This window comes from Delphinapterus leucas, chromosome 15 (assembly GCF_059928025.1).
Source record: "Delphinapterus leucas isolate spDelLeu-1000000601 "Yukka" chromosome 15, BTC_Dleu_Yukka2, whole genome shotgun sequence".
NCBI lineage: Eukaryota > Metazoa > Chordata > Mammalia > Artiodactyla > Monodontidae > Delphinapterus > Delphinapterus leucas.
Genome location: NC_143143.1, coordinates 77,788,404 through 77,813,569, shown reverse-complemented (window position 1 = coordinate 77,813,569; position 25,166 = coordinate 77,788,404). Strand labels below are relative to the sequence as shown.

Sequence of the window (25,166 nt, the reverse complement as noted above, 5' to 3'; positions counted from 1 at the left end):
GCAGGCAGGTGACAAGCGGGTGAAGTAGGATGAGTGCGGACAGGGTGAACTGGAATGCTGGGTCCCGGCCCCCAAGGGTCACTCAGCTCTGGGTCTCTAGTGCAGAACCTCCAATTTCAAAAGAAAAAAGAAAAGAAAAGAGAATGCTGGGGTCAGATTCTCTGGACTAGAATCCAGGTTCTATCACTTACTAGTTGTGTGCCTTTTGGCAACTTACTTCATTTCTATTATCCTCAATTTTCTTATCTGTAAAATGGGAATAATAATAATACCAACCTTGTTCTGCAGTTAAGTGCTTAGGGTATATTAAGAGCTCAATTAATATCAGATAACATCATTTAAAAAGAAAAAAAAAAGGACATTCAGATTTTATGAAAAGTGTCCAGTTTTTAAAAACGTTAGCAATAATTTCACAATTTAAAAAAGTCCTGTGCAGGCCCGGTGAAACTCATTTGTGACTTCTGGTGTGCCTGTGTGTTGTGTGCATGTGTGTTTCCGTGGGTACCTATGTTTGTGTGTTGTGTGCATGTGTTTGTGTGTGTTGTGTGTATGTTTGCGTGTGTGCCCATATGTTGTGTGCATGTGTCTGTGTGGTGTGTACACATGCATGTGTTTGTACATGCACTGCACGTACAGCCGGGAAGGCCACCAAAGGTGGCGGCTCCGGTGCCATTTCAGACAAGCCCCCCTCGGCGGAGGCTTTTACTATTGGAACCTCCCTGTTGCAATAGTAAAATGCAAGAGATTTTCTTGCACCAGGAAGAGGCAGGAGACCCTCTCAGTGCTGGGCCCCACGAGGGAGCCTCCCTTCACTGGATGGAAAGCCCCGGTCAGCCCATCCAGCAAGGCCCACCACCACCCAGCCCTGCCTCTCCCCGTGTCCCACACACCAGCCACACAGGCTGCCCTTTTGTTCCTTGAGAATGCCAAGCCTCACCCTCCACAGGGCCTTTGCACCAGCTCTCTCCAGACCAGCAGCACTTCTCTGTTCTCGATGGGGTGAACCCCGCTTGTCTCTCAGGCCCTGGATCCACTGTCCCCCGACAGAGAGGCCTTCCCCAACCACCTAATCTAACATGCCCCACGTCACTGCGGAGCCACCCGTTTCCCCGTCTTCCTAGCTCTCCTCTCCCTCTGAACTTCCTGTCTGCTTGTTCACGGTCCATCTCCCTCTAGATGTAAGTTCTGGAAGAGCAGATGCTAAGTCAGTGTTGTTCACAAGGCCTTAGCCAGGGCCTCGTCAGCTGGATGGTGGAGGCACGAATGCACGCAAGCATGAATGAACGAACGAGTGCACACACACGAGTGAATGTATGCATGGATGAATGCATGCACGCGTGAATGAATGTATGCGTGCATGTATGAATCAACGCACACACAGGAATGAATACATGCAAGCATGAATGAATGAATGAATGTATGCATGGATGATGCATGCACGCACGAATGCATGCGTGCACGTATGAATCAATGCACACACAGGAATGAATACATGCAAGCATGAATGAATGAATGAATGTATGCATGGATGAATGCATGCACGCAGGAATGCACACATGCATGGATGAATCAATGCACACACAGGAATGAATACATGCACGCATGCATGCATGCATGCATGACTGCATCTTTAGCAAAAAGACATTGGATGAACACAAGATGGTGGCACTGCTGTGCTGCCGCCGCCCTGTGGTTCTGGCAGGGGCAGAGCTGAAAGGCTCTGAATAAGCCACATCAAGTGTGTGTGTGTGTGTGTGTGTGCGCGCGTGTGTGCGTGTGTGTGCGTGCGTGTGTGCGTGTGTGTTGGGGGGCGGGGAGACAAGGAGCCACAGGCTGGGCAGCTTCCCCTGGCCTTGCTGGGCCTGCACATCTGGTTGTAAGACACAAAAGAAAGTTCTACAGTCCCTCCTCCAGCCGATTCCAATTTTACGCTCCCTGCGTTAATACCGTTAATACCGATGTGGCGGGGAGTATGAGGGATGCTGAGGAATGTGCGCTCACGAGGTCGGAACCGCCTCCAAAGTGCCTGCCAGAGAGGGCAGCCCGGCCAAGCCGCAGCCAGGGAGAGGCCGAAACCTGGCCAGGAAAGCTGATCCGGGGAAACTGGAAAGACGCGGACACGCATCCACACAGAGAGGGGAGGAGAGGGGACAAAAGGAGGGTGACCGCTAATTGGGACCACCCTTAGGACTATAGGTGACTTCTATATAATTTTCTCTACAATGAAAATGAACCACTTTTATTATCAGAAGGGAGGGAAGGAAGAAGAGAAGGAGGGAAGGAAAGAAGGAAAGGGGGGGAGGGATGAGAGAGAAGGGAAAGTCACATTGTTTTAAATTTTATTTGTGAGTCCTCAATGATGTATCTGAATCCTTGTGGCAAAGGCCCCCAGCTTCAGAGCAGGGCCCAGTCCAGAAAGGGTGCCAACGCCAGCACTGACTTTTGTAATCCCAGCTCCACCACTTCCTAGCTGTGTGACCTTGGGTAAATAACTTTGCCTTTCTGTGCCTCAGCCACTTTCTCTACAAAATAGGACTAATAATGGGACCTTCCTCCTGGGGCTGCTGTGAGGGTGAAGCAAGTTGTTTCAACTAAAGCACTTAAGAGTCCCTGGCTCATAGCAGGTGCTCAGTAAATGTTAGTTTTTTCTGGCCTGAAAGGTCACCCCCATGGTTCCCAAGCCTCCCCTGCCATGGGTCACACTGATTTGAGAGCTGAGTGGTCTTGGGCTCCCTGGAACCCCCTGACATGTTAGGCCCTGGAGCCCCCAGTTGGCTGGGCCGAGTGATGAGCAGGCATCCCAGATTCTGGCTCTCAGCCTGTGGGCAATGGCCACCACCATAGTGATAGCCTGTCCTCAGCTAGCATCTACAAGATGCCAGGTGCTGAACTAACACCTTCACGATGACATAGTCACAATATACAGAGGAGGAAACTGATGCTGAGAGGGTGAGTGAGTTACCCAAGGGGCAGATCTGAGGCCCAGGTGGTCTGGCTCTGGAATCCATCCGCCTCAGATTGGGGTCTGATCGGGTCCTAAGTTTTATTGTTCTCATGTCACATGCAGCTTAGTGGGAAATACATATTCTCCCATTTGCCTTGAAATCCATGACCCTCTTGGACTAACTTTTTCTTCCTTTTTTTTTTTTTTTTTTTGTGGTTCGCGGGCCTCTCACTGTTGTGGCCTCTCCCGTTGCGGAGCACAGGCTCCGGACGCGCAGGCTCAGCGGCCATGGCTCACTGGCCCAGCCGCTCCGCAGCATGTGGGATCTTCCCGGACCGGGGCACGAACCCGTGTCCCCTGCATCGGCAGGCGGACTCTCAACCACTGCGCCACCAGGGAAGCCCTCTTCCTTTTAATGGAGACCCAGTTACAGAGAAATATCTCTAGTCTAAGGAAAGCAGCAGTTCCGGGGGGTTGACAAGAGGCAAATGCCACTTAGCCTCAATGTTGGGGAGACTCTAGGGCAGAGTGGGGACTGTGGCAGCCGAGAGATTCACACCCCACTGAAGGGGAGAGTTGCTTCTCAGCTCCAGCTCTTCCCAGAAAGTAAGGGGGGGTGGCTTGGGGTTGGTCTTCTAATACCTGACTGCCCAGCACGGTCCTGGATCCTGCTGGCATCTGAGTTTGCAATCTCCATCTAAAGCTTACAGTAACTGCTGGTGGGAGAGTAAAATGGTGTCAACACTTTGGAAACTGGTCTTGGCAGTTCCTAAAAAGACTTAACCACATGACCCAGCAATTCCAGTCCTAGGTACTTACCCAAGAGAAATGAAAATGTATAGCCACGCAAAAACCTGAACGTGAATGTTCATAGCAGCATTATTCATAATAGCCCCAAAGTAGAAACAACCCAAGGACCCATCAACTGATGAATGGATAAACAAAATGCGGTATAGCCATCCCTACAATGGAATACTATTCATTCATAAAAAGGAATGAAGTTCTGACACATGTTCCAACCTGCATGAACCTTGAAAGCATTATGCAAAGTAAACTAAGCCAGACACCATAGGCCACATATGATATGAAATGTCCAGAGACAAATGCATAGACTCAGAGTAGATGAGTGGTTGCCAGGGGCCAGGAGTGGGGAATGATTGCTAACCAATGAGCCATCCTGTGTCTTCAGCGGCTTCCTACTCCTCAGGAAAAAGGCCACCATGCTGACCTTGGAGTGGAAGGCCTAGACAACGGGCCTCCTGCTGCCCAATTTCTCCAGCCCCGCTCAGGTCATGACCTCCCTCATCCCTGTAGTCTGGCCCTCCCCGGATCCTTCCAGTGTCCCCGTCTCCTTCCTGCCCCAGAGCGCAGATGCCCCCCGCCTCTGGGCCTCTGCCCGAGCTGTGCCCTCATGCGCCCAGCACAGCTCCTTCCACTCACCCTCCGGGGGCCAGAAGGTTCCACTCCTTGCTCGCTACTTCCCTCCAGAGCACCCGACTCCCTCTAGGTCACCCTTGGTGAATGTGGTCAGCAGAATCACGGGCCCCCAAAATATCCCATCCTCATTCCCAGAGCCTGTGGCCAAAGGGACTTGGCAGGTGTGAATAAGGATCTTGAGCTGGGGAGACTGTCCTGGATTATCCGGGTAATCACAGGCATCCTTATAAGATGGAGGCAGGAGAGTCAGAGGAGGACAGAGCCTGGAAGATGCTACACTGTGGGCTTTGAAGGTGGAGGACAGCACCATGAGCTGAACGACGCAGGCGGCCTCCAGACACTGGAAAAGGCCAGGACGTGAACTCTACCCCAGAGCCTCCAGAAGGAACCAGCCCTGCTGACTCCTGCTGACACATTTTGGACTTCTGACCTCAAGAGCTGTAAGATGCTAAATTCATGTTGTTTTAAGCCACTATGTTTGTGATAACTTGTTACAGCAGCCCCGGGAAATGCTACGGCCATGCTTTGTTGCTGTGTCTCTCCTGGCTGGAACACACCCCTGGACTCTGTCTTTCTCACTGTGAGAGCCCTGCAGCGGTGCATAGTAGGTCCTCAATAAATGCTAGCGGACTGAATACTAAGGAAAAAATTGGGCTTGAGAGTTGGGCCAGCCCAAGCAAGGCAAGAACCAGGGCTACAAATCTTCACCTTTTCTTTCCTCTTTCAAACATGTGGAATGAAATTCAAATGAATCAGCTATTCCAAGGGCAAAGTTTTAATTATATTCCTGCCTCATTCTCTGCTGACAAGAATGTTAATTCTCTGTTAACTCTGGGCCCACTGCCGGGCTCCTTTCCTCCACAGCTCAGAGGGGCACACATCCCCTTGGTCTAGGTGACAGTTATTAAATTGCAGGCTCCTCCAGCCTCCCGGTCCTTCACTGTGCAAGAAGCCAGGCGCCCAAGCCAAGGGCCCCAGTTTGAGTAAGAGCTTGGGCTCCAGAGGATATGAACTGAAGTCCCAGCTTCACAGAATTAGCTGTGTGACCCCGGAGAAGTGGCTTACCCTCTCAGAGCTCGTGTTCCTCCTCTAGGAGATGGGACGGTGAGGATACTGACGTTGCAGTGCAGCCAAGAGGAAATGAGATACCATGCACCTTAGCCTGGTGCCCACACAGGTAAAAGGCAGGTGAAATAAGTCAGCATTGAGGCAATAGGGCATGGTGCGGATTGTGGTGAAATGCAGAACACATGTCTCGTCTGAGGGGCGGCTGCCACCAGCTCTACCAGAATATAGCCTAGGGGTTGGAAATGTTCTATTTCTCAGTTTGGGTCATCTTCACCTGGGAGTTTATATGTGTAAAAATTCACTGAATTGTACACTTACTATGTGTGCACTTTATGTATTTATACCTTAAAAAATAAACAGAATAAAGTATTTAAAGAAAGGTGGGTCTAGGGTTATGAAAGCTGCTGAATTTCCAAAAGCAGCTGAAAATGCAGATTTTTGTATAAAGTACCCTGATTTTTAAATGGGTACTTTATATAAATTCATATTTGTCATATTTTAGAGATACTGTGTAGGCCCCGTTTTGGCTACCACCCCACTCCACTGGGTCTAAGGCCTGACACTATCAAGGCCAGATCAGCATCTTGGAAGAGACAACGAGAGAGCCAGAACAAGTCCGTGGAGCTCACAAAGAAAGCTCATTATCCTGGACTCACCTCCAGCTGGTCCACTTTGGTGTAGATGCCACGCATTTCCATCACCTTGGCCTTAAGGAGGGGGATGTTTTCCTCCAAAATCTGTGAGGTATCGCTCCTGATCTGCAGGGAACAAGACAGCTCATCAGGCTCTCCGGCCCAGCCCCGCGTCCTCCTGCCGCCCTGGGGCGGCCAGGCTCTTCAGAGACCTCGCTGATGGCGGAGACACCGAATGCCATCCTGCCCAGGGACAGGCCCAGGAACGACCCATAGTCCCAGGTGGGGACCAACCTCACTGCCTCTCGGCATCCAGACCCAACCAGGTATTATTTACTGAACTGCAAATTAATCGTTCCCCCTGATCAAACACCCAACACCACCAGCTCCAAACTAAATACCTTTATATTGTAAACCAGTGAACTGGACCAAATGGAAAGAATCAAAATCTCTTCTCTAAACTGAAGTCGAGCTAAATCAAGTTTCTGTTACGCTGGAACTAATAATATCAATGAGAAGAGTTAATAATAATCATTAACATTAATAACGAGTCTCATCGTCGTGCTGCTTCCTACACGTAGCCACTGCGCTAAGTATTTCCTGCGCATCACGCATCTCATTTAATTTCAAGATTCTTCTGCTTGGAAGGACCCCAAAAGCGACGGAGAACTTTGGGAAGCCACATCTTTCCCTTGATCACTGAGATCGGACACTTAAGCCTCCATTTTCCTGCAGAGCCAAAAGGACCAAGCCTAACCTTTAAGTGTGTGTGTGTGTATGAGAGACAGAGAGATTCCATTTCCATGTTACCATGTCCTGACCACACAGAGAGGCGGAATACATACCACTCTCAGATTCTAGGGAGCATGTGGATCCCCTGGAGGGAAGCCTGTTAATGCTGATTTGAAGGCTCCTCCAAGTCTGGTCTCGCTTGCGTGGGGGTGGCGGGCAATCTGTTTTCTGCCAAGCTCCAAGGCTGTGCTGGAGTGGCGGTCCGGGGACAGTCAGAGAAACACCAGTGGGCTACTAGGACTCAGACTGGAGTTTGAATTTAGCTCTACCCACCATGAGCTGTGTGACCTCGGGCAAGTCACTGCACCTCTCTGAGCCCTCCTTTGCTTGTCTGGACAGGGAAGCAATCAAGACAGTCCTTGCTTCCTTGGAATGCAGTGAGGATAGAACGTTTAGCAGACTGTTTGGCATGGCGTGTGCGGGAAGCTTCTGACACGGTCCTGAACAAGCCCCACCTCCTGGTGTTCATGTTCTTGTGTGATCCCCTCCCCGAGACCATTGCCTGGATCTAGAGACTGGCTTCTAATGAAGAGGAGTCAGCCAACGTGAGACATGGCCCTCCTGAGACTAGAAGACTGTCACTCCATCTTGCTGGTGGTCTCTCCTACCGCCTGGTTCATGCATGCTTCCCCCCACCCCCTCTTCCTTCTCACTTGCCCTCTCCTGCCAGCTGTGAAGAAGCAAGTTGCCGTGATGGAGAAGCCTGCCTCTGGCCAATGGCCAGTGAGGAACTGAGGGCCTCAGTTCAATGATCATGAGGAACTGGATCCTGCCCAGAAACACTGACTTCGCCTGGAGGCAATCCTGCCGCAGTCGAGCCCTGAGATGACAACAGTCCTGGCCAACATCTCGATGGCAGCCTGTGAGAGACCCTGACCTACAGGACCCAGCTAGGCTGTACCAGAGTCCTGACCCACAGACACTAGCACATAATAAAGATCATTGCTTAAGTCACTAAGTATGGTGGGGGGGGAATTTGTTATGCAGCAATAGCTAACTAATACAAGGTGACAACTCAGCAAAAAATTTTAATTTAAAAAATGTTTTTGAAAACTGTACCCATTTTCCCTCCTCTTTCTGCCTAAATATATGAGACCTCTGGTTCTCCTGCCATTCCGCTCCCATCACTGTTCAGGATGACACTTCCCTCCTTGCCCTGGGTAGCCATTCCATCACCTGCATGTCTAAAACCAAACCCTTCCTTCCTGGTCCCCCTCCTCTGGTCAGGGCACTGCCATCTCCCTGGGCACCTGGCTCCACGCCCACTGTCCTGAGGCACACTCCTTTCCCATGCCCTGACCCCTTGGGGCCAAACAGCAGCCCCGAGAGGGTGGCATTTGGCACCAGGCTGTCTGGCCTCAGTCTCTGCCCTGACCTCTCTGTGCCTCGGTTTCCTCATCTGTAAAGTGGGGATCAGACTAGTGTTTCTCTCGAAAGGATGCTTTAAGGATTATACAAGATCGTCCATGTCTGCATGTGGCCCACATATGTGGCTCATTTGGCCCACAAAGTGTTTTCGTTTTTAAATTTGACTTAATTTCCAACTTTAAAACTCAAGTGGAGCTCCGAGGAGAAATGGCTGATTCTAGGGTTGGGGCAGGGAACATATAAAAGCCTGGAGCATCTCATAGTGCCAGAAAGTAAGAAAGTGTTAAAAAAAAAAAAAAAAAGAAAAGAAGGATGGGGCAGGTCAAAGGAACACAAGAGCCAACCTGAAAGAGCCAAATGGCCCAAACTGGGACAATTTGAGCAACAAAATAATGTAACATTGGACGATATCCCCAACTATAAGATAAATACACACGAATGTGACAGGAACAAGGCACTGAATGGGTCGCAGAAAGGGGGATGTGGTGATGCTACCGCGGAGCCAGGCCACCAGCCCAGTGATGCCGTGTGGGTGTCACGTGCCCCTGATGTGATGTGATGAGAAGGCGCCTCAGCTCTGGGGATTCTCTCCAGAAACTCACAACGCCATCTAAGCACAAGAAAACATCAGACAAACCCAAACTGCGGGGCCTTCTACAAAATACCAAATACCCCTCACAACTGCCAAAGTCATGGAAAGTCAGGAAAGAATGAAACTGTCACGGACTAAAGGGGCCTAAGGAGACCTGACAATTTAAGGCAATGTGGTGTCTTTGATGGATCCTGGAACAGAAGGAGGACATTAACGGGAAGCTGGGGAATCACAACCAAGTGTGGCGTTCAGTGAGTAGCCAAGGATCTGTGTTGGTTCCTTGGTTTTGACAAAGGTACCAAGGTGAGGTTAACAGTGGGGGAAACTAGATGAGGGGTGTGTGGGAACTCTTTGCAATTTTTCTGTAAATCTAAAACTATTCCAAAATAAAATACATAGATATGGCTTTAAAATATCCAACAGATTAAGTGCGGATTTATAACTTCTCTTAAAAGTCAGCATCTTTGGCGACACTGGGCCCACATCTCCCCAGGCACCGCAGGCTGGGCTGAGTAGCAACTGCTCCCTCTCAATGGCACGCGCGCTCCCAGTTTCTGCAGTGGCCACCCATCCCTAGCGCCTCGCCCCAAGCCCCTGACTCCCTCCATATCCTGCCTGGCTCCTGCAGGCGCCTGCAGTTGTTAGCAGGGATAGGGAAAAGGGCTCGATATCCTCCCTTGTTTCCCCCAGGCCAAATTTCTAGAGAGAAGCCCATCCCTCAACAAGGCTAAACTCGGGAGAAATTGCCATGATGCGATGAAGAACAGAAACTCATGACAAGGTCAGAGCACAGGGAATCAAAGGCAGATCTTTTCTTTCTGTTAATTTCTAAAGAAACAAGCAGCGGAGAACAAGTGAGAATCAGGAGGGACTGGGCTCAGCAACCCACGGGGGTGAAGGGAACGCGGCAGAGATGAGATTCTGGAACTCTGCCCGCCTCCCCTCAGATCCTCAGGAACTGGAGGGCCAGAGGGTCTGCGGGCCGAGCAGGAAGGCCCCTCTTTGCAGAGGCTCCTCCACTGGCTGAGACTCAGGGCAGAGGGAACTCTCTACGCCTGCCCAGAAGGTAGCCTGCAGGTCCTTGGGGGGAAAGTAGAGGGTAGTCCTTGGAGTCTGAAACACCCCCAAACCTTCCTCTTGGCTCCCCCAAGAGCTGGGAACCGAGAGACAAAAACCAGGGTATTTAACATGGGCTGGGTGGGGGGGGCAGGGTACCGACACCCAGGAGCGTTCACCACGTGCTGGGAACAGACCGCGTGGTACAGGAATTGCTTTCTCTTCAACCTTGTTTTATAGGTGATGAAACTGAGAAAAACTAAATGAGCTGGGCAAGGTTGCAAACCTACAAAGTGGGAGATGGAGGATGCTAATCCAGGTGGGTCTGAGGCCACCTCCTAACACCAGAGGTCTGCAGACGTGTTCTATCAGGCTCACGCAGAGCCAGCCTGAAAAACCGAAAGTACAACCAAGCTAGGTGCCAAGATCTAAAATTAAGGATATTTCCCTTAGAAACCCAGATTTCTGGCTTCTTGTGAGAAATCAGAAGACCCGGCCACACTGACATGCCACATGTTCCCCCTGGCAACAATGAGCTGGCGCTGGGTGACAACAGCCCGCTTTGGTTCACCAGAGTCTCCACCACTACCTACAGTCTCCCCAGCATGGCGTCCGTGGCCACCTCATGCCCTGTTCATCTTACAGGGGAGTGGAAGGAAAGGGACACATTTCTCTTCTCACACCCAACCCACCTCACATCATCACATCACAGGCATGTGAGTTCATGCTTATGCATACTTCTCAGAAGAACAAAGATGTCAGGGAAGAATCAGTGCTTTTTGAGCCTCTAATGGGATGAAACTCCAGCCAGGTCTATGGGCCGGGGGGCCTGGCGGACCCTTCCCCAGCCTGTCCTCCCAGCTCCCCGGAGCTGGTCTCCGGAGCCCAGAAGCCTGGGTAGCGGATGCAGGGGGTTATCACAGAGCAAACATGGCTCTCCAGGATGATGCAAGGCCCAGGAAGAAGAGCCAGATGCACTTGACCTAAGAACGCGCACCAACGCCAAATGCAACTGCTGGGCCGAGGCCAACGGGAAATTTTCTCCATTTATGTGAGAGATGGGAGAGTCCGCTCCCTGCCAGAAGGTGGGCCCAAGGCTACTAGGGTTTCCGAGGGCCCAGACAAGCTGCCCAAAGCCCCAAGGGCACTGAGCTGAAAGGCCTCACAAATCCAGTTTCTGCGGATAAACTCATCTGTGTCGCGGCCCCCTGGGGCTTTAATATTGATGATGATGACGGGTCATTTAGTACATAGCAGGCACCATGCTAAGCAATTACTTTTGATTGAGTGTAAATGACATACGGTGAAGAGCCCAGGCCTTACGGACAGCTCGATGAATCGGTATGTGTGTTTACATCTGTGGAACCACCACCCAGACCAACGCATGGAACATCCCCTCACCCCATAAAGCTCCTTCTGGCGTCCTCCCCGTCACGACCACCCTCCCAAGGCTAACCTCTACCTGACTTCCGTCCCATGGACTGGTTTTGCCTAGGTGTGAACTTCATATTGTGGAGCCTCACACAGGAAGCACTCGTGTGTCTGGCTTCTGTCCCTCAACAGCACATTCGTGAGAATCACCCATGTTGCTGTGTACGGCAGGTTGTTCTTTTCCACTGCTGTGCATTCCAGTGTATGAATAAACAACAGTTTATTTACCCATTTCTACTGCCGACAGATACCGGGGTTGCTTGCAGTTTGGGGCATGATGAACAAAGCCGCTATGAACATTTGTGTGCGAGTGTCTGCTCCACACGGCTGTCCCTTCGTGCATTTCCACCAGCCAGTGAAAGAGTTTCAGCTGTCCCGCATCCTCGTCCACACTTGCTAATGTCTGTCTTTTTCATTTTGGCCGTTCTACTGGATGTAAAGGGCACATCCCTGCCTCGTCTATCCCTCGCGATCACTCTTTGGAGATGGGTACCATTTGCAGTGGATGATTGATGGCCACAAGTTCTGTACTTTCCTTCCATGAAGCAGAGGGGTCTATGTCCTTTCCCCTTGGATCCGGGTGGGCTATGTGGCTGCTTTGACCAATAAGATACGACAGAAGTGACACTGTGCTGACTGCCATACCTAAGTCTCCAGAGGCTTCCACTTCCCATCTGTTGGAGCGCTGGCTCTGGGAGGCCAGACGGCCACGAGGAGAGGCCGCGTGGAGACTGATACCAACCGGTCCCCAGCCAGCCAGCCAGCCCTCCCAGCCCAGACATCAGACAAGTGAGGGAAGCAGCCACCCTGGATGTCCCCAGCCCAGTAGGTGCCACGGAGCTTGGATGAGCTGTCCTGGCCCACATATTAAATTGGTGGTTGTTTCACCCCACTAAGTGTTGGGGTAGTTTGATGCTGCAGTACATAATCAGAGCCACACCGCCATTTTACAGAGGAGAAAATAAAGGTACAGAAAGGTGACATGCTGTGCCCAAGGCCCCACTGGGAAGAGTCAGAGCTTGAAGTGATGGCAAGAGGTATTATATCTAAGGTTAGAACAGGTCACGAGCACATGGTGTGAATGCTGGTCACTTGGAGTGATCCGGGACAGACTGGCAGAGGACTTAATACATCAGACAGGAAGGTGGACTCTCATTCCTAATAGCCTGATTTTATCAGAAATAAACCATTTCTCTCTGGACTGTGCACCAGGGAGCCCGGCCGTTCTGGGACCTCTAACTTGATCAGTGTTTCCAAAGGCCAAAGCAGGGCCCTGGGGACAGTGGTCCATGGTGTGACATCACCTGCCTCCCAGAGGTCCCCACTCATCCCTGGCTTGGATCAAAAGAGAAAAGGAGGTCCCAAGTCAGGGCTGATAGCTGGACAGCTCTCTCTCTGTGCCATGGAGCCCATGACACCTGGGCACAGACACACTAGGTAAGCTAAGCACCAGCTGTTGGGGCCGAGAGGATTTCTATAATCTAAACGGCATCAGCACAGAGCCTCATTGTAGGGACTGCAAACACAAAACACCTCCATGGGCCACAAAAGCATCGTACAAGGCGCATTCTATTATTAATGTAGACATGCTCATTTGCATATAAACACACTGAAATAGTCTTCACTTCCCGGGAAGTGCGATCTCTTCCATTTCTTAAAAACATGGGACTCTCTCGGTCTGGTGGATATCTGCCTGCTTTCAGTAGGGCCCGAAGTACAGAGAAATGTTCTCTACCATAAAACACATGCACAGAGCACAGGATGGATGCCCCTGGTAGGTGGCCGGGGAGTCAAGGAGGCTCCCATGGGGAGCAGTGGGGACGGTGACAAGCTGGAGAGCACGTGTGCTCTCCACAGGGGTGGTCACTGTCCAGCTCTGGCTGATGCTTGCCAGGTGAGAACAAGCACGCACGGGGCAGGGGGTGGCGGGAAGGACAGATCTTTGCTTTTCCAAGAGAAGCCGGGAATCCATATTTTTTTGCATGACATTCTATAAATGTCAGCAGCTCATTACTTTTTCTTTTTTTTCCCAGAGACATCCAACATGTCTGCAGACAGGATTGGGCCCATGGGTCATCTTGTGACCTCTGTATTTAAAGTCTTTGCATAAATGCATCTCTAGGCTTTGAGTTTGGAGAGGATCTTCTCGATGCTGCATACAATCTTGCGCCTCCGCAGACTTCCCACCACAGGAAGCCTTGAAGTTTTTAAGGCAAGTAAGGCCTGGCCCCTCCCTGTCTATCCAAGCTGACTTCTGCCCAAAGCTCTCATTGAGGGTGGTTGGTGGATCTCCCTTCGTGGGAGGAGGATGCACTGGGATTTGAGAACAAAAATGTCCCAGGATCGCCCGTCCCCACCGTCTTCCCAATGCCCCACTGTGTGGGCCCACACTGTCCCTATGTGCCCAGCATGCCACCCCCAAAGGCCGGTCCCTCTGCCTGAATGCCCGCCCCCCCCCCCAGCAATTGAATTCTTCCTGTTCCTCTTTCAAACCCCAAACTAATCACCACCTGTTCTGCAAAGACTTCCTGATTTCCCAGGCAGAATTTAACACCTCTTCGTTTTTTTAAAAAAAGCAAACTGAGTCTTGGGATTATGTGCCCAGTTCCTTCTAGAACCTCTTTTCCTTTTCAAAACCTCTGCAGCCTCGCTTCGCACCTGGAACACACCTCCAGGCCAGTGCTTCAACCCTGGAGGACAGCGGCTGGTACACAGATCACGTTTGGGGGATCGGGGGCTGTTGGACGGGAGGGGAGGGTGGATGGAGACAGATCTGTCTGCCTTTGCATCCTCAGGCTCACCAAGGGACCAGTCAGAGAAGGTGCCCAATGTTCGGTGATGAAGAAAGGACCATTCAGGGCGTTCAAAGTCAGTCTCGTTACCCAGCTCCCACCTGGACCCACATCTGAACTAAAAAATTGGCACTCAAGAGAAAAACACAGATAGGTCCTTGTGGGAATGTTTGTGTCTTGTTCACTGCAGTGTCCCCAGGGGCTGGCACGGGCACGCTCAGATGTCTGTTGAACGTATGGGGAGAAAGTCGTACCCATCGTGGCAGGTTGCTCTGAGGTGGGATGGGAGGATACAGGGAGCACGCTCTGTACGGAGCATGGCACAAAGTAGATGTTCAACAAACGCTACTCCCTGGGGCTCTCACCAGCGTCTCTCCAGACGCTTGGTACACATCTGCACGGCTGGGCCCAGCTGGGCTTCCTGTGCTCGGGGGGAGAGGCAGGCCTGGTCCCAAAATGGAGCTCCACCCTTTGGGCCTCCAGGCCAAAGCCACGAACCCTGGCTGCTGGTGTGCCTTTAATAAGCTTGGGAACTTCCAGAACATTCTATCTGCACTCCTCAGGGCCCCACAGCTGTCCGGCAACAATCCTGGAGACACAAGGAGGAGTGGAGACCTTGCCTTCCTGGCCTAGGGCACTATCTTCCACGGTCCTCCCCACCCCGCCAGGAGGAGCCGCTCCCACCAAGCAGGGTAGGAGGCAACAGCGGAGGGACCAAAGGGCTGAGGAGGGCCCTCGATGCCGCAGCCCTCCAGGGCCAGGGCCCGGCCAGGAGGCTCTTCCTAGGCCTCCCAGGCCTGAAGCCATTTCCTGGCTGTCTCCGCGTCTGCCTGGCGAACTGTGCAGAGCAAGGAAAGTTAAATATAGTCTTAGCGTCCCCGCCGACCGGCTCCCCGCATCGGGCCCGAGAGTGCCACCTGGTGGCCCACTCCCGCCTCCTCGGTGGAATGAAGGCATCTCCGGGGAAGGGCGTTATCAAGATGGCCGCCTCAGGGAACCTCGTGTGGACAGAGGGAGAGGGTGTGAGCTGCCCCCACGCCGCTGCCCACGCCTCCTGCTGGCTAAGCCGCCACGCCACCGAGGTGGCTCCCCAGGGAAGCCCAGGAAGGCCCTGAAGTCTGGGCTGGGCCTGCACCCACGGCTCCCAGGCGGGCACTCACCATGTCAGCCAGGCTGCAAAACTCTTCCAGCCTGAGGAGCAAGCCCTCGACGGTCTCCTCCACCTCCGCCGCCTGAAGAGAGACAAGATCCTGGAGATTAGCAAGTGGTTTCCAGGGAGACAAACGCCCTTCATTGTCTTTCTTCTTTTTTAAAGCAAACTAAATCTTAGGATTATCTGCCCAGTTCCCTCCAGACCTACTTTGCCTTTTCAGAACCTCTCGTAGCCTCATTTGAAATCGGGATGTGCCCGCATCAGTCTTGATAACCATGGGCACCTCTGTTTAACCTCTCTGGTTCAAGCTACCGTGGACCATCCACTCGACGCAGCTCTCAAAAGAGATGAGATAAATAAATACTAACAGGAGATAACAAAGCGAGCCTCATCACCCCCATTGTTTAGATAAGGAAACTGAGGCTCAGAGAAGTAAGGGAACCTGCTCAAGGTCACAGAGCTAACAAGCACTGGGGCCCAGACTCTCCTGTAGGTTTGAGTCGCCAGCCTCAAAGCCTGCTCTTATCAACACTGAAAAATGCCTCTCCAGACAAACCACAGGGAGCAAAGTCAACTGCAGGAGAGATAGAATATAAAACTACCCTTGTGAAACGTGTCTGCTTCAACAGAGAAAGGCCTGGGATGATACTACCAAACTGTAATAGTTAGGGGATATACTTACACTAAAAAAGTATTTGTTGTTTATCTGAAATTCATACGTGACTGGGGGTCCCATAGTTTATCTGGAAACCCTATCGATAGTGCTTACTTAGCCCTGGGGAGTAGGAACTGGGGAATGAGGTCTGACACTCTGACACAGGAGCCCTGAATGTTTTATGTTACGTGAAAGGTCCAAACCTCAGAAGTTATCAAGGCCAGGCGGTAAGGTAGATGAACGCGAAGCAGGCCACTGGGGCTTGGGGTGATCTGAGAATCACTCTGCCTACTTCTGGAGCAGCCAGCCACTAGCAGCCATCAGCAAACACAAGGCCAGCATTGCCAGAACCTTCCATTTTCAAGAGAAGCCAGAAATTCTAACTTTATGGGAAATGTCCCAATTTTTAAGTAGTGACACAAATTTTAAAAAAAATTGTAATGCTCCATGGGCCAACCAAAATAGAACATGAAGGGTCTCCCTGCTTTACTCACTTGTGTAAAAATTAGTCTGAACCCTTTTTCCCCTTGAGCATGTACTATTTTCATGATTTATAAAAAATACCTGTATTTTTTTTTCTAATTACCAGGCATCTAGGAAGGAAGTTCAGCTGGAACGTGAACCACTTTCTCTGGCTTACCAGGCCGAATTGTTCTGCTCCAGGGAGGTGTTCCCAGACATTTCTGGGCAGGCCTGGCACCTGCCCCCCTCACCTGAAGGCTGCCCTTACTGGCCACTTGTCCCCGGAGAAATGTTTATACAGTGCAGGAGCCGCCTGCCGCCTGCCGCCTGGGCTGTCAATACCACAACCAAATAAACGGTTGCACAAAAAAACATCTTTCCGGCTGCAGTATAAATAGTGCCGAGCTGCAATTTTAAACTCTGCAACCTTCATCTCACAGCTGGGACTATTTCTGTGCCTGACTGGGGGAGGCTTGACAGGGGAAGGGGGCCGCAGTGGAGGGAGGACAGGAAGTCCCCCTCCCACCCCCCAAAAAGTAGAAGCATGGTAAAAAAAAAAAAAGTGTCCTTAATGCACTAAGGGAGAAAGAAGGAGCTGAGAGGCCACTGAGGTGGAAGGGGGAAGGTTGGTGGTTCCTTCTGATCCAGAGGAAAGCGAGAGAGACGGGAGGGGGCACAGATGCATGAGGGAGCACAGTGCAGACAATCTACGCCCCAGTCCAAAGATGCCTGGGAAGACTAAACCTGCCAGAGGGACATGAAGGACCACGCCCCAGCTGGCTGGTCGGCCTCCTTCCCAAGACACACTGCAGCTCTTTGCTCATAGGAAGAGCCTCTCGACCTCTCCTAGTGTGTTCACAAAGGAAGTTAGTCAGTCCTGAGTTCGAACCCCATCTTTCTCTTTTGCCAGCTGTATGACCTTAACCCGGGGGCTTAACTTGAGCATCTGGGCTGGCTCACCTGTGACAGGAAGTGCCACATCCATTTGGCAGGATTTTAGGTTAACCTCACATAATAGACATGGCTAAGCCATTTAACGGGGTGCAGGCACACAGTAGGCACATATAAATGGTTGCTCTATGGATCTCTCTCACTAGATAATAGAAACAAGGGCTAATCACCATGTGTGGATTATCTCATTTGCTTCTCAGGAGAACTCTATACTGTAGATGCCATAATTTCCCCCTTTCTATGGATTGAGAAACAGAGGATCAGAGAGTTTAAGTCACTTGTTCCAAGTCACACGGCTAATAGACACTGAAGCGAAAATTTCACCTCTCTGACTTCACAAGTTTGTCACCACCAAGGTGCTCCCTGGGGAGGGGGAAAGTGTGCCCGCTTTACTGTTGCCTGTCAACTATGGTCTCCCCACCACCCCCTCCTCCTGGTGCCTAGGGCGGTGGCCCAAAGCAGCAGGGAGGGAGCAAAGAGAGCATTTGCTGACTGCTTGGTCAGTTAAGGGAAGGACAAGTCCCAAGGCATTCCCAACCAGCAGGAAGGATTAGCTACCCCACCGTGCCCACAGATCATTCACGGGACAATTTTCTCTCACGGTAATTCCCTAAGTGGCCTCAGAAATAAGAGTCCTGCAGGCTGCAGCCCACATGCCTTTTTAACCAGCCCATAAGCAAAATGAATGCCCTCACCATCCTTTGCAACCCCCGGGCAGAAATTGTCCCACTCCGAGGGAAGGGAAGCAAATGGCTCGCTTTAAGTGACATTCAGGGCGTGGTCAGTGGGGATGGCAGGCAGGCATCTTTTTAACACGTGTGAATCATGGTATTCACCGCCTTCTTCCACATCTCCTGCTCAAAGTGCCAATCCCAGCTTCCCAGCTGGGCGTGTCAAAAGCCGAAAAGGGGCTGGCTCTGCCTACCAGCAACTGGGACAAGGAAACACAAAATGATCCTCCACCATCCGTGGTCTTCTCCATCTCCACAAAGGGAAACTTCATCTTCCAGGTACTCAGGCCAAACACATGGGAGGATCCTGGACTTGTCTTTCCTTCCCACCCCCAACCCCATCCAACCTTTATGCAAACCCTCTCAGTTCTGCCTTCAGAATATATCCCAGATCCAACCACTTCTCTCCACCACTCTGGTGCAAGGCACTGCCTTCCCTCGCTGGGGCCACTGCAGTAGCCTGTTACTCACTGGTCCCCTGCTTCCTCTTTTGCTCCCCTTCAATCTACTCCTCAGAGATTCTGTTAAAACCAAAGCCCTCCTCAGCTCAAAATCTTCCACCGTACCACGTCACAGCCACTAGAATGGCTACGATCACAAAAACGGCAAGTGACAAAAGTTGGTGATGACGTGGAGCAACTGGAACCCTCATCCACTGCGGGTGGGAATGTGAACTTGTGCGGCTGCTTTGGAAACCAGCCTGGTTTGGAAACCAATCTCAAAAGGTTAAACATAGAGTTACCCTATGACCCAGCAATGTATCCAAAAGAACTGAAAACAGAGGTTTGTACAAAAAACTTGTACATTATTCATAATAGCCAAAAAAGTAGAAATAGCCCAATGTCCATCAACTGATGAATGGACAAACAACATATGGCATGTACAAGTGATGGAATATTATTTGGCCATAAAAAAGAATGAAGTCCTAATACGTGCTACACCATGGATAATCCTTGAAAATATATGCTAAGTGAAAGAAGCCACATATTACATGATTCCTTTTATGTGAAATGTCCAGAAGAGGCAAATCCACAGAGACAGAAAGTGTCTTAGTAGTTGTCTCCCCCATGGAAAGGGTGGAGGGGGAGTAGGGAATAACCGCTGATGGTTATGGGATTTCTTTTTTGGGTGATGGAAATGTTCTGGAATTAGGTTGTGGTAATGTCTGAACAACATCAAGAATATACTAAAAACCACTTAACTTTATACTTTAAAATGGTAAATTTTATGTTATATGGATTATGTTAATTTTTTTAAAAAGTCCTCCCCCATCTTCCATCTCAATCAGTAAATGCCTACTGGAGGCCTCCCCAGCAACCACACCAACCATGTCCTCACCCCAGGGCCTTTGCACCTGCTGTTCCCTTCACTGGTAAAGCTCATCTCATACTTCCTTCTAGCCTTTGCTCATATGACTCTCCTTAGTGAGGCCTTCCCTGACCCTGTAGCTTCCCTACCACGCCACATCCTGCCCCAATTTATTTCTCTCTTTAGCCTTTATCACCATATAACTTACTATATATTTCACTTGTTTCCTGTCATCTTCCCCCAACAGAATGAAAGCTCCTGGTGAACAAGGGTTTTCTTTTCTTTTATTTACCTTTGTGTTCTCAGGGCCTAGAATAATGCCTGGCACATAGTAGGTACCTGTGTTTCCTAAGACAGCCTTCCAACTCTCTCCCATCCCACGTATCTTTTTGCAATATGACCTTGCCACTCTGCCCATGAAGAGGTAGGATCATTCCTTTCCACCCGAATCTAGTCTGTGACTTGCTTTGACCAGTAAAATGTGGTGGAAGCAACGCTCTGTGACTTCCGAGTCTAGAGACCTTGCAGCTTCTGATTCACCCTCTTGGAAGACAACAGCAGGCAAGTTTGCTGGAAAGGCCACAGGGCGGAAAAGATCCTGGAGAATGAGAGGTCGTGCAGGAAAACTGAGGTGCCCCGGCTGGAGCACCAACTGCCCAACACATGAGTGAGGCCATGTTGGACCTTCCACTGCTGAATGCAGCCTCATGAGGCAGCCCAGCCAACACCACGGGAGCAGAACGGCGCAGAGGAGCTCCACCAACCTACAAAATCAGGCACTATAAAATGGGGGTCGTTTTTAAACACTAAGGTTGGGAGTGGTTTGTTACTTGGCAATTGGTAACCAAAACAGTGCTCAATGAATATTTGTTACAAGAAAGGAAGGAAGGAGGGAGGGAGGAGAAAAGAAAAGGGCCACGGGAAGGAGGAAGAAAAGTGCTCTCCTGGAAGAGCTACAGCCTGAGAACAGCAGCCGCGATGGCGTCTTAGTCCCCATTTGCATTCATGCTGTGTGGTCTTAACTATACCTCTGACCATCTCTGTGCCTCGGTTTCCCCACTTGAAAGTGGAGGGGGGTGGGAATCCTCCGACTCTCTGTGTTTGGAGATGGAAGCTGAGGAGGGTCAAGTAACTTCTTTCTCTAGGTTACTCTTGGTGAGATGCTCCACCCATGCAGGAGATGGCTGTGACCCCACCAGGGTCTCCAAACTCAAAAAGACACAGAAGCCAGGCAGGAAATGAATACTAGGGAAGGGGGCCATGCTTACGAATGTTTTCTTCACATTGCTTATCTCAGTTTCCCACTTTTGACAGAGACGTTTTACTTTCCTCCGAGAAACACAGCAGCACCAGCAGAATAATAAATGGCAGCTGGGGCTTCCCTGGTGGCCCAGTGTTTAAGAATCCACCTGCCAATGCAGGGGACACGGGTTCAAGCCCTGGTCCAGGAAGATCCCACATGCTACGGAGCAACTAAGCTTGTGCTCCACAACTACTGAGACTGTGCTCTAGAGCCCACGAGCCACAGCTAATGAAGCCTGTGCACCTAGAGCCTGTGCTCGCAACAGGAGAAGCCACCACAATGAGAAGCCCGCGCACCGCAACGAAGAGTAGCCCCCGCTCGACGAAACTAGAGAAAGCCCGCGTGCAGTAACTAAGACCTAATGCAGCCATAAATAAATAAATAAATGGCAGTTGACGCCATGCAGGGAGACAAGAGGGAGGGGTGGGGACTGTGGCAAATGGGAGGCCTCGTCTAAAGAGGACACCTGGGAACTTCCCTGGCGGCCCAGTGGTTAGGACTCTGCGCTTCCACTGCAGGGGGCACGGGTTCGATTCCTGGTCAGGGAACCAGATCCCACATGCACACCGCAACTAAAAGATCCCGCGTGCCGCATCTAACACCTGGCGCAGCCTAAATAAATAAATATTTTAAAAAAATAGAACACTTAAAAAAAAAAGACAAAAGGGTGATCTAGATATTTATGAAAGCTCTTCCAATTCGAAAATGTTCAAAACTAACCTAAAAAATTAAAAAACACTATGACGGCCAAACAAACCTGACTGTAGGCTGAACAGGGCCTTCAAACCTCTGACCGATTGGTGTCTTTAAAACGCAAACATCAGGCTTCCCTGGTGGCGCAGTGGTTGGGAATCCGCCTGCCAATGCAGGGGACATGGATTAGAGCTCTGGTCCTGGAAGATCCCATATGCCGTGGAGCAACTAAGCCCGTGTGCCACAACTACTGAGCCTGCACTCTAGAGCCCGTGAGCCACAACTACTGAGCCTGCAAGCCACAACTACTGAAGCCCACGCACCTAGAGCCCGTGCTCCGCAACAAGAGAAGCCACTGCGATGAGAAGCACACGCGCCACAACGAAGAGTAGCCCCACTCGCCGCAACTAGAGAAAGCCCGCGTGCAGCAACAAAGACCCAACGCAGCCAAACATAAATAAATAAAATAAATTTAAAACAAAAACAGACAAAAAACCACACAAACCCAAACATCTATGAAATGTCCAGAACAGGTGAATCTTTAGAGACAGAAAGTAGATTAGGGGTTCTTGGTGGAGGGAGAGCTCAGGGGGACAGGGTTTCTCTGGGGGGTAATGAAAATGTTCTAAAATTGATTGTGGTTGATTGTTGTGCAACTCTGTGAATAAACCAAAAGCCATTAAACTGTACATTTTAAATGGGTGGATTGTATGTCATGTGAATTATATCACAATAATGCTGTTTACAGACACACACACACACTCTCTCTCTCTCTCTCCCTCCCCCTCCCCCTCCCTCTCTCTCTCCCGCCCCCGGAGAATCCTTCTAGAAACCACAAGGTCCACTCAGCCCAGGAACAAGGCCACTGAAGACCTGTAGCTTTTGCTGCAACATTTTTAAAGAAGCCAGACATTTGGATTTTTATGTGAAAACTCCCACTTTTTTAAAGTTGGCATCTACTTAGCATTTTAAAAAGCAGATCACCATGCCAGCCAGAGGACACCCACATGCAGCCAGTTCAGGGGAGGGTGTGGTGGTAGCTTTGCCTGACACCTGGCGCTATGGCCTGACCTTGCTCCTGCTTCCTCCAGCCAGGCTGGGCCAGGGTCCATGAGTACATGACGGGGGTGAAAATGAAACAGGCTCAAGGACTGTGAGGCCTGCCCACATTCAGGGCATGTAATTAGTAATGTCACCTCTTCTCCAAAAGCACTCATGGTGGCCCCTTCAGATGGCAGGGAAAGTAAAGGTCTTTAGAGGAAGCAGCCTCATCTCTGTGCACAGGATGAAAGGGCTGGATCAATGGCAGAAAGACCCTGGGAGCTGGGCAAGCCAAGAATGAAGGGCTGGAAAGAGCAAATGAAGGGATTCTCCAGATGGCCTTGTGCTGAAATCGCAAACTGAGAGGACCTGGCCCTTTAGATGATGATCCACTTCCCAAAGAGGGGACATGGGAACTCCTTCCTCCCAGGCCCCTACAGCAGCTCAAATAAGAGTTCCCATCCCCCAGAGGGACCCTCGACCTTGAGGTGTGAATGTCTAGAAGGGCTGACTACTCTACTCTACTCTCGCCTTGACCCTGACTTCTAAGAAGGTTAATTTGGCAACAGCAACCAAAATTTTATATGCATGTATCCTTGGACCCAGTAATTCCCCCACTAGGTATGTATCCTCTGGACATATATGCACAAATGCAAAATGATGTACGTACAGAGATACCCATTGCAACAGACTTTGTTTTGGGGTTTTTTTTGGTTTTTATTTATTTATTTTTGGCTGTGTTGGGTCTTCATTGCTGTGGGTGGGCTTTCTCTAGTTGTGGTGAGCAGGGGCTACTCTTCGTTGCGGTGCACGGGCTTCTCATTGTGGTGACTTCTCTTGTTGAGGAGCACAGGCTCTAGGTGTGCGGGCTTCAGTAGTTGCAGCACGTGGGCTCAGTAGTTGCGGCACGTGTGCTCAGTAGTTGTGACTCACTGGCTCTAGAGCACAGACTCAGTAGTTGTGGTGCACGGGCTTAGTTGCTCCGTGGCATGTGGGATCTTCCCAGACCAGGACTCAAACCCATGTCCCCTGCATTGGCAGGTGGATTATTAACCACTGCGCCACCAGGGAAGCCCGCAACAGACTTTGTAACAGCTAAAGAATCCATGTAACCTAAATGTCCATCAGTAGAGGAACGGTTACCTAAATTATAATTCAGACAGACAATGAGATTCTGTTTAGCAGCTAAAAAATAATTGGTCAGCTCTCTGTGCACTCATATGGAAAGCTGTCTAAGACATAGTGAGTGAAAAAAGCACAATGCAGAAGGGGGAGGCGGCAGGTGGGGACGACAGGGGACACAGGCATGGCCTGCAGCGGCCTCTGTAGAGCAGCAGGGGCTGAGAACCGGGGGAGGCAGGGCCTCACTCAGCATTCCATGGTCACCGGGACCTTTGGATTTTGTAACATGTGCATATATTTTTTATTTTTAAAACAAACTTATTTTAAAACCAACTCCAATTCACTTAAAAGAACCACAGGCCAAATTTCCATCACACTTGCACCAAGGAATAAATTCAGATCCCGAGATAGCTTAAGGAACCGGGGGCTCATGCTGACCGTGGATGCAGCAACTATGTTTTGCAAACCAAAAACTGGAATCTATGGTTGGTCTCACGTACACAGATACAGAAAGTTAACATTGGACCTCCAGGCTTACACGAGGTCATGCTAGTGAGAGAAAATTCACCATCTTCTGCACAAGCGAAGGGCTGAAATCACCCTCTTGCAAACACTGTGTGGAAATATTAATGTGTGTCACGCCCACCCTCCCACCTGTTCTGAGAGCCCTGAGGGCGGTGGGCCTCTCCTGCACTTTTGCTTTCCAGCTCCTGACATGGGGTCCGCACCTGGTACCTGCTCCATAAACAACTATAGAATGATTAAGTGAATAATTGTAGCTAATGCACCAGATCGCTTACTGTGGGCCTGACCCTGAGCCAAGTGTTGCCCGTGAATCATCTCATCCAACCCCACAACTGGAGGAGAAAAGGCAGAGAGAAGCATGAGCGCAAAGCCGAGATCTGAACCCAGGCCATGTGGCTCCAGAGCTGGTCCTCCCACCACTCAGCCTGACCAGGAGCAAGGGGGTTGGGGGGAGGCACACATCTGTAAAGGATGCTTCTTCAACTGATACGTGAGGCATCAGTAGCTGGTGCGGTAGACACAGCAGCAGGCAGGACCGACGGGTTTTCTGTCCTCCTGCGGCGGCTGGAAGCAGGCATTCCTGGGCATGGGGCCAGTCCCGCTAGCATTGACGGAAGCTGTGAGCCCCCGGCAGGCTGGCCATCAAAATCTCTGGAGGGGCGCTTACAAGTCCAGATCCCCAGGCCTGGGGTGCCTCCAACAGTTAGCAGTCGTGGTGATTGTCCAACAGACGGATCAGTCTTGGCCACTCCAAGCTTACAGCCCTGCTGGAGGGCTTTCAGCGTTCCAATGCCCAGGTGGCGCCCACACCAACGAAATCAGAGTATCTGGGGGTGGGAGCCGGGCATCAGCACTTTTTTTGTTGATCTCGGATGATGCAGATGTTTGGCAAAGGTTGGGGACCACGCCCTACACCAGTGCTCTCACCTTGGCTATGCTCCACCTACCACACCCCACCCCAGCGATCGATTTAACTGGATCTCCTATTTATAGATGCATGAAATAGGTGTTTTTTGCCTTTAAAGTTTTTATTTCTCTCTCTTTTTTTTTTTTTCTTTTCTGTACGCAGGCCTCTCACTGTTGTGGCCTCTCCGTTGTGGAGCACAGGCT

The 25,166-nt window shown here is 50.7% G+C and overlaps 1 protein-coding gene across 3 annotated transcripts in view; it reads right to left on the bottom strand.

Moving 5' to 3' along the window:
* The window catches only part of BCAS4 (breast carcinoma amplified sequence 4), a 60,625-nt gene that overhangs the window by 29,020 nt on the left and 6,439 nt on the right, over positions 1-25,166 (bottom strand). For 2 of the 3 annotated variants that reach the window (XM_022597557.2, XM_022597558.2), the window contains exons 2-3: positions 15,273-15,344; positions 6,106-6,207 (exon numbers count right to left, since the gene is read on the bottom strand). In XM_022597557.2, coding sequence (XP_022453265.1) covers positions 6,106-6,207; positions 15,273-15,344 — 174 coding nt within the window. The remainder of the gene's footprint in view (positions 1-6,105; positions 6,208-15,272; positions 15,345-25,166) is intronic. The other variant, XM_022597559.3, reaches the window with a different exon arrangement.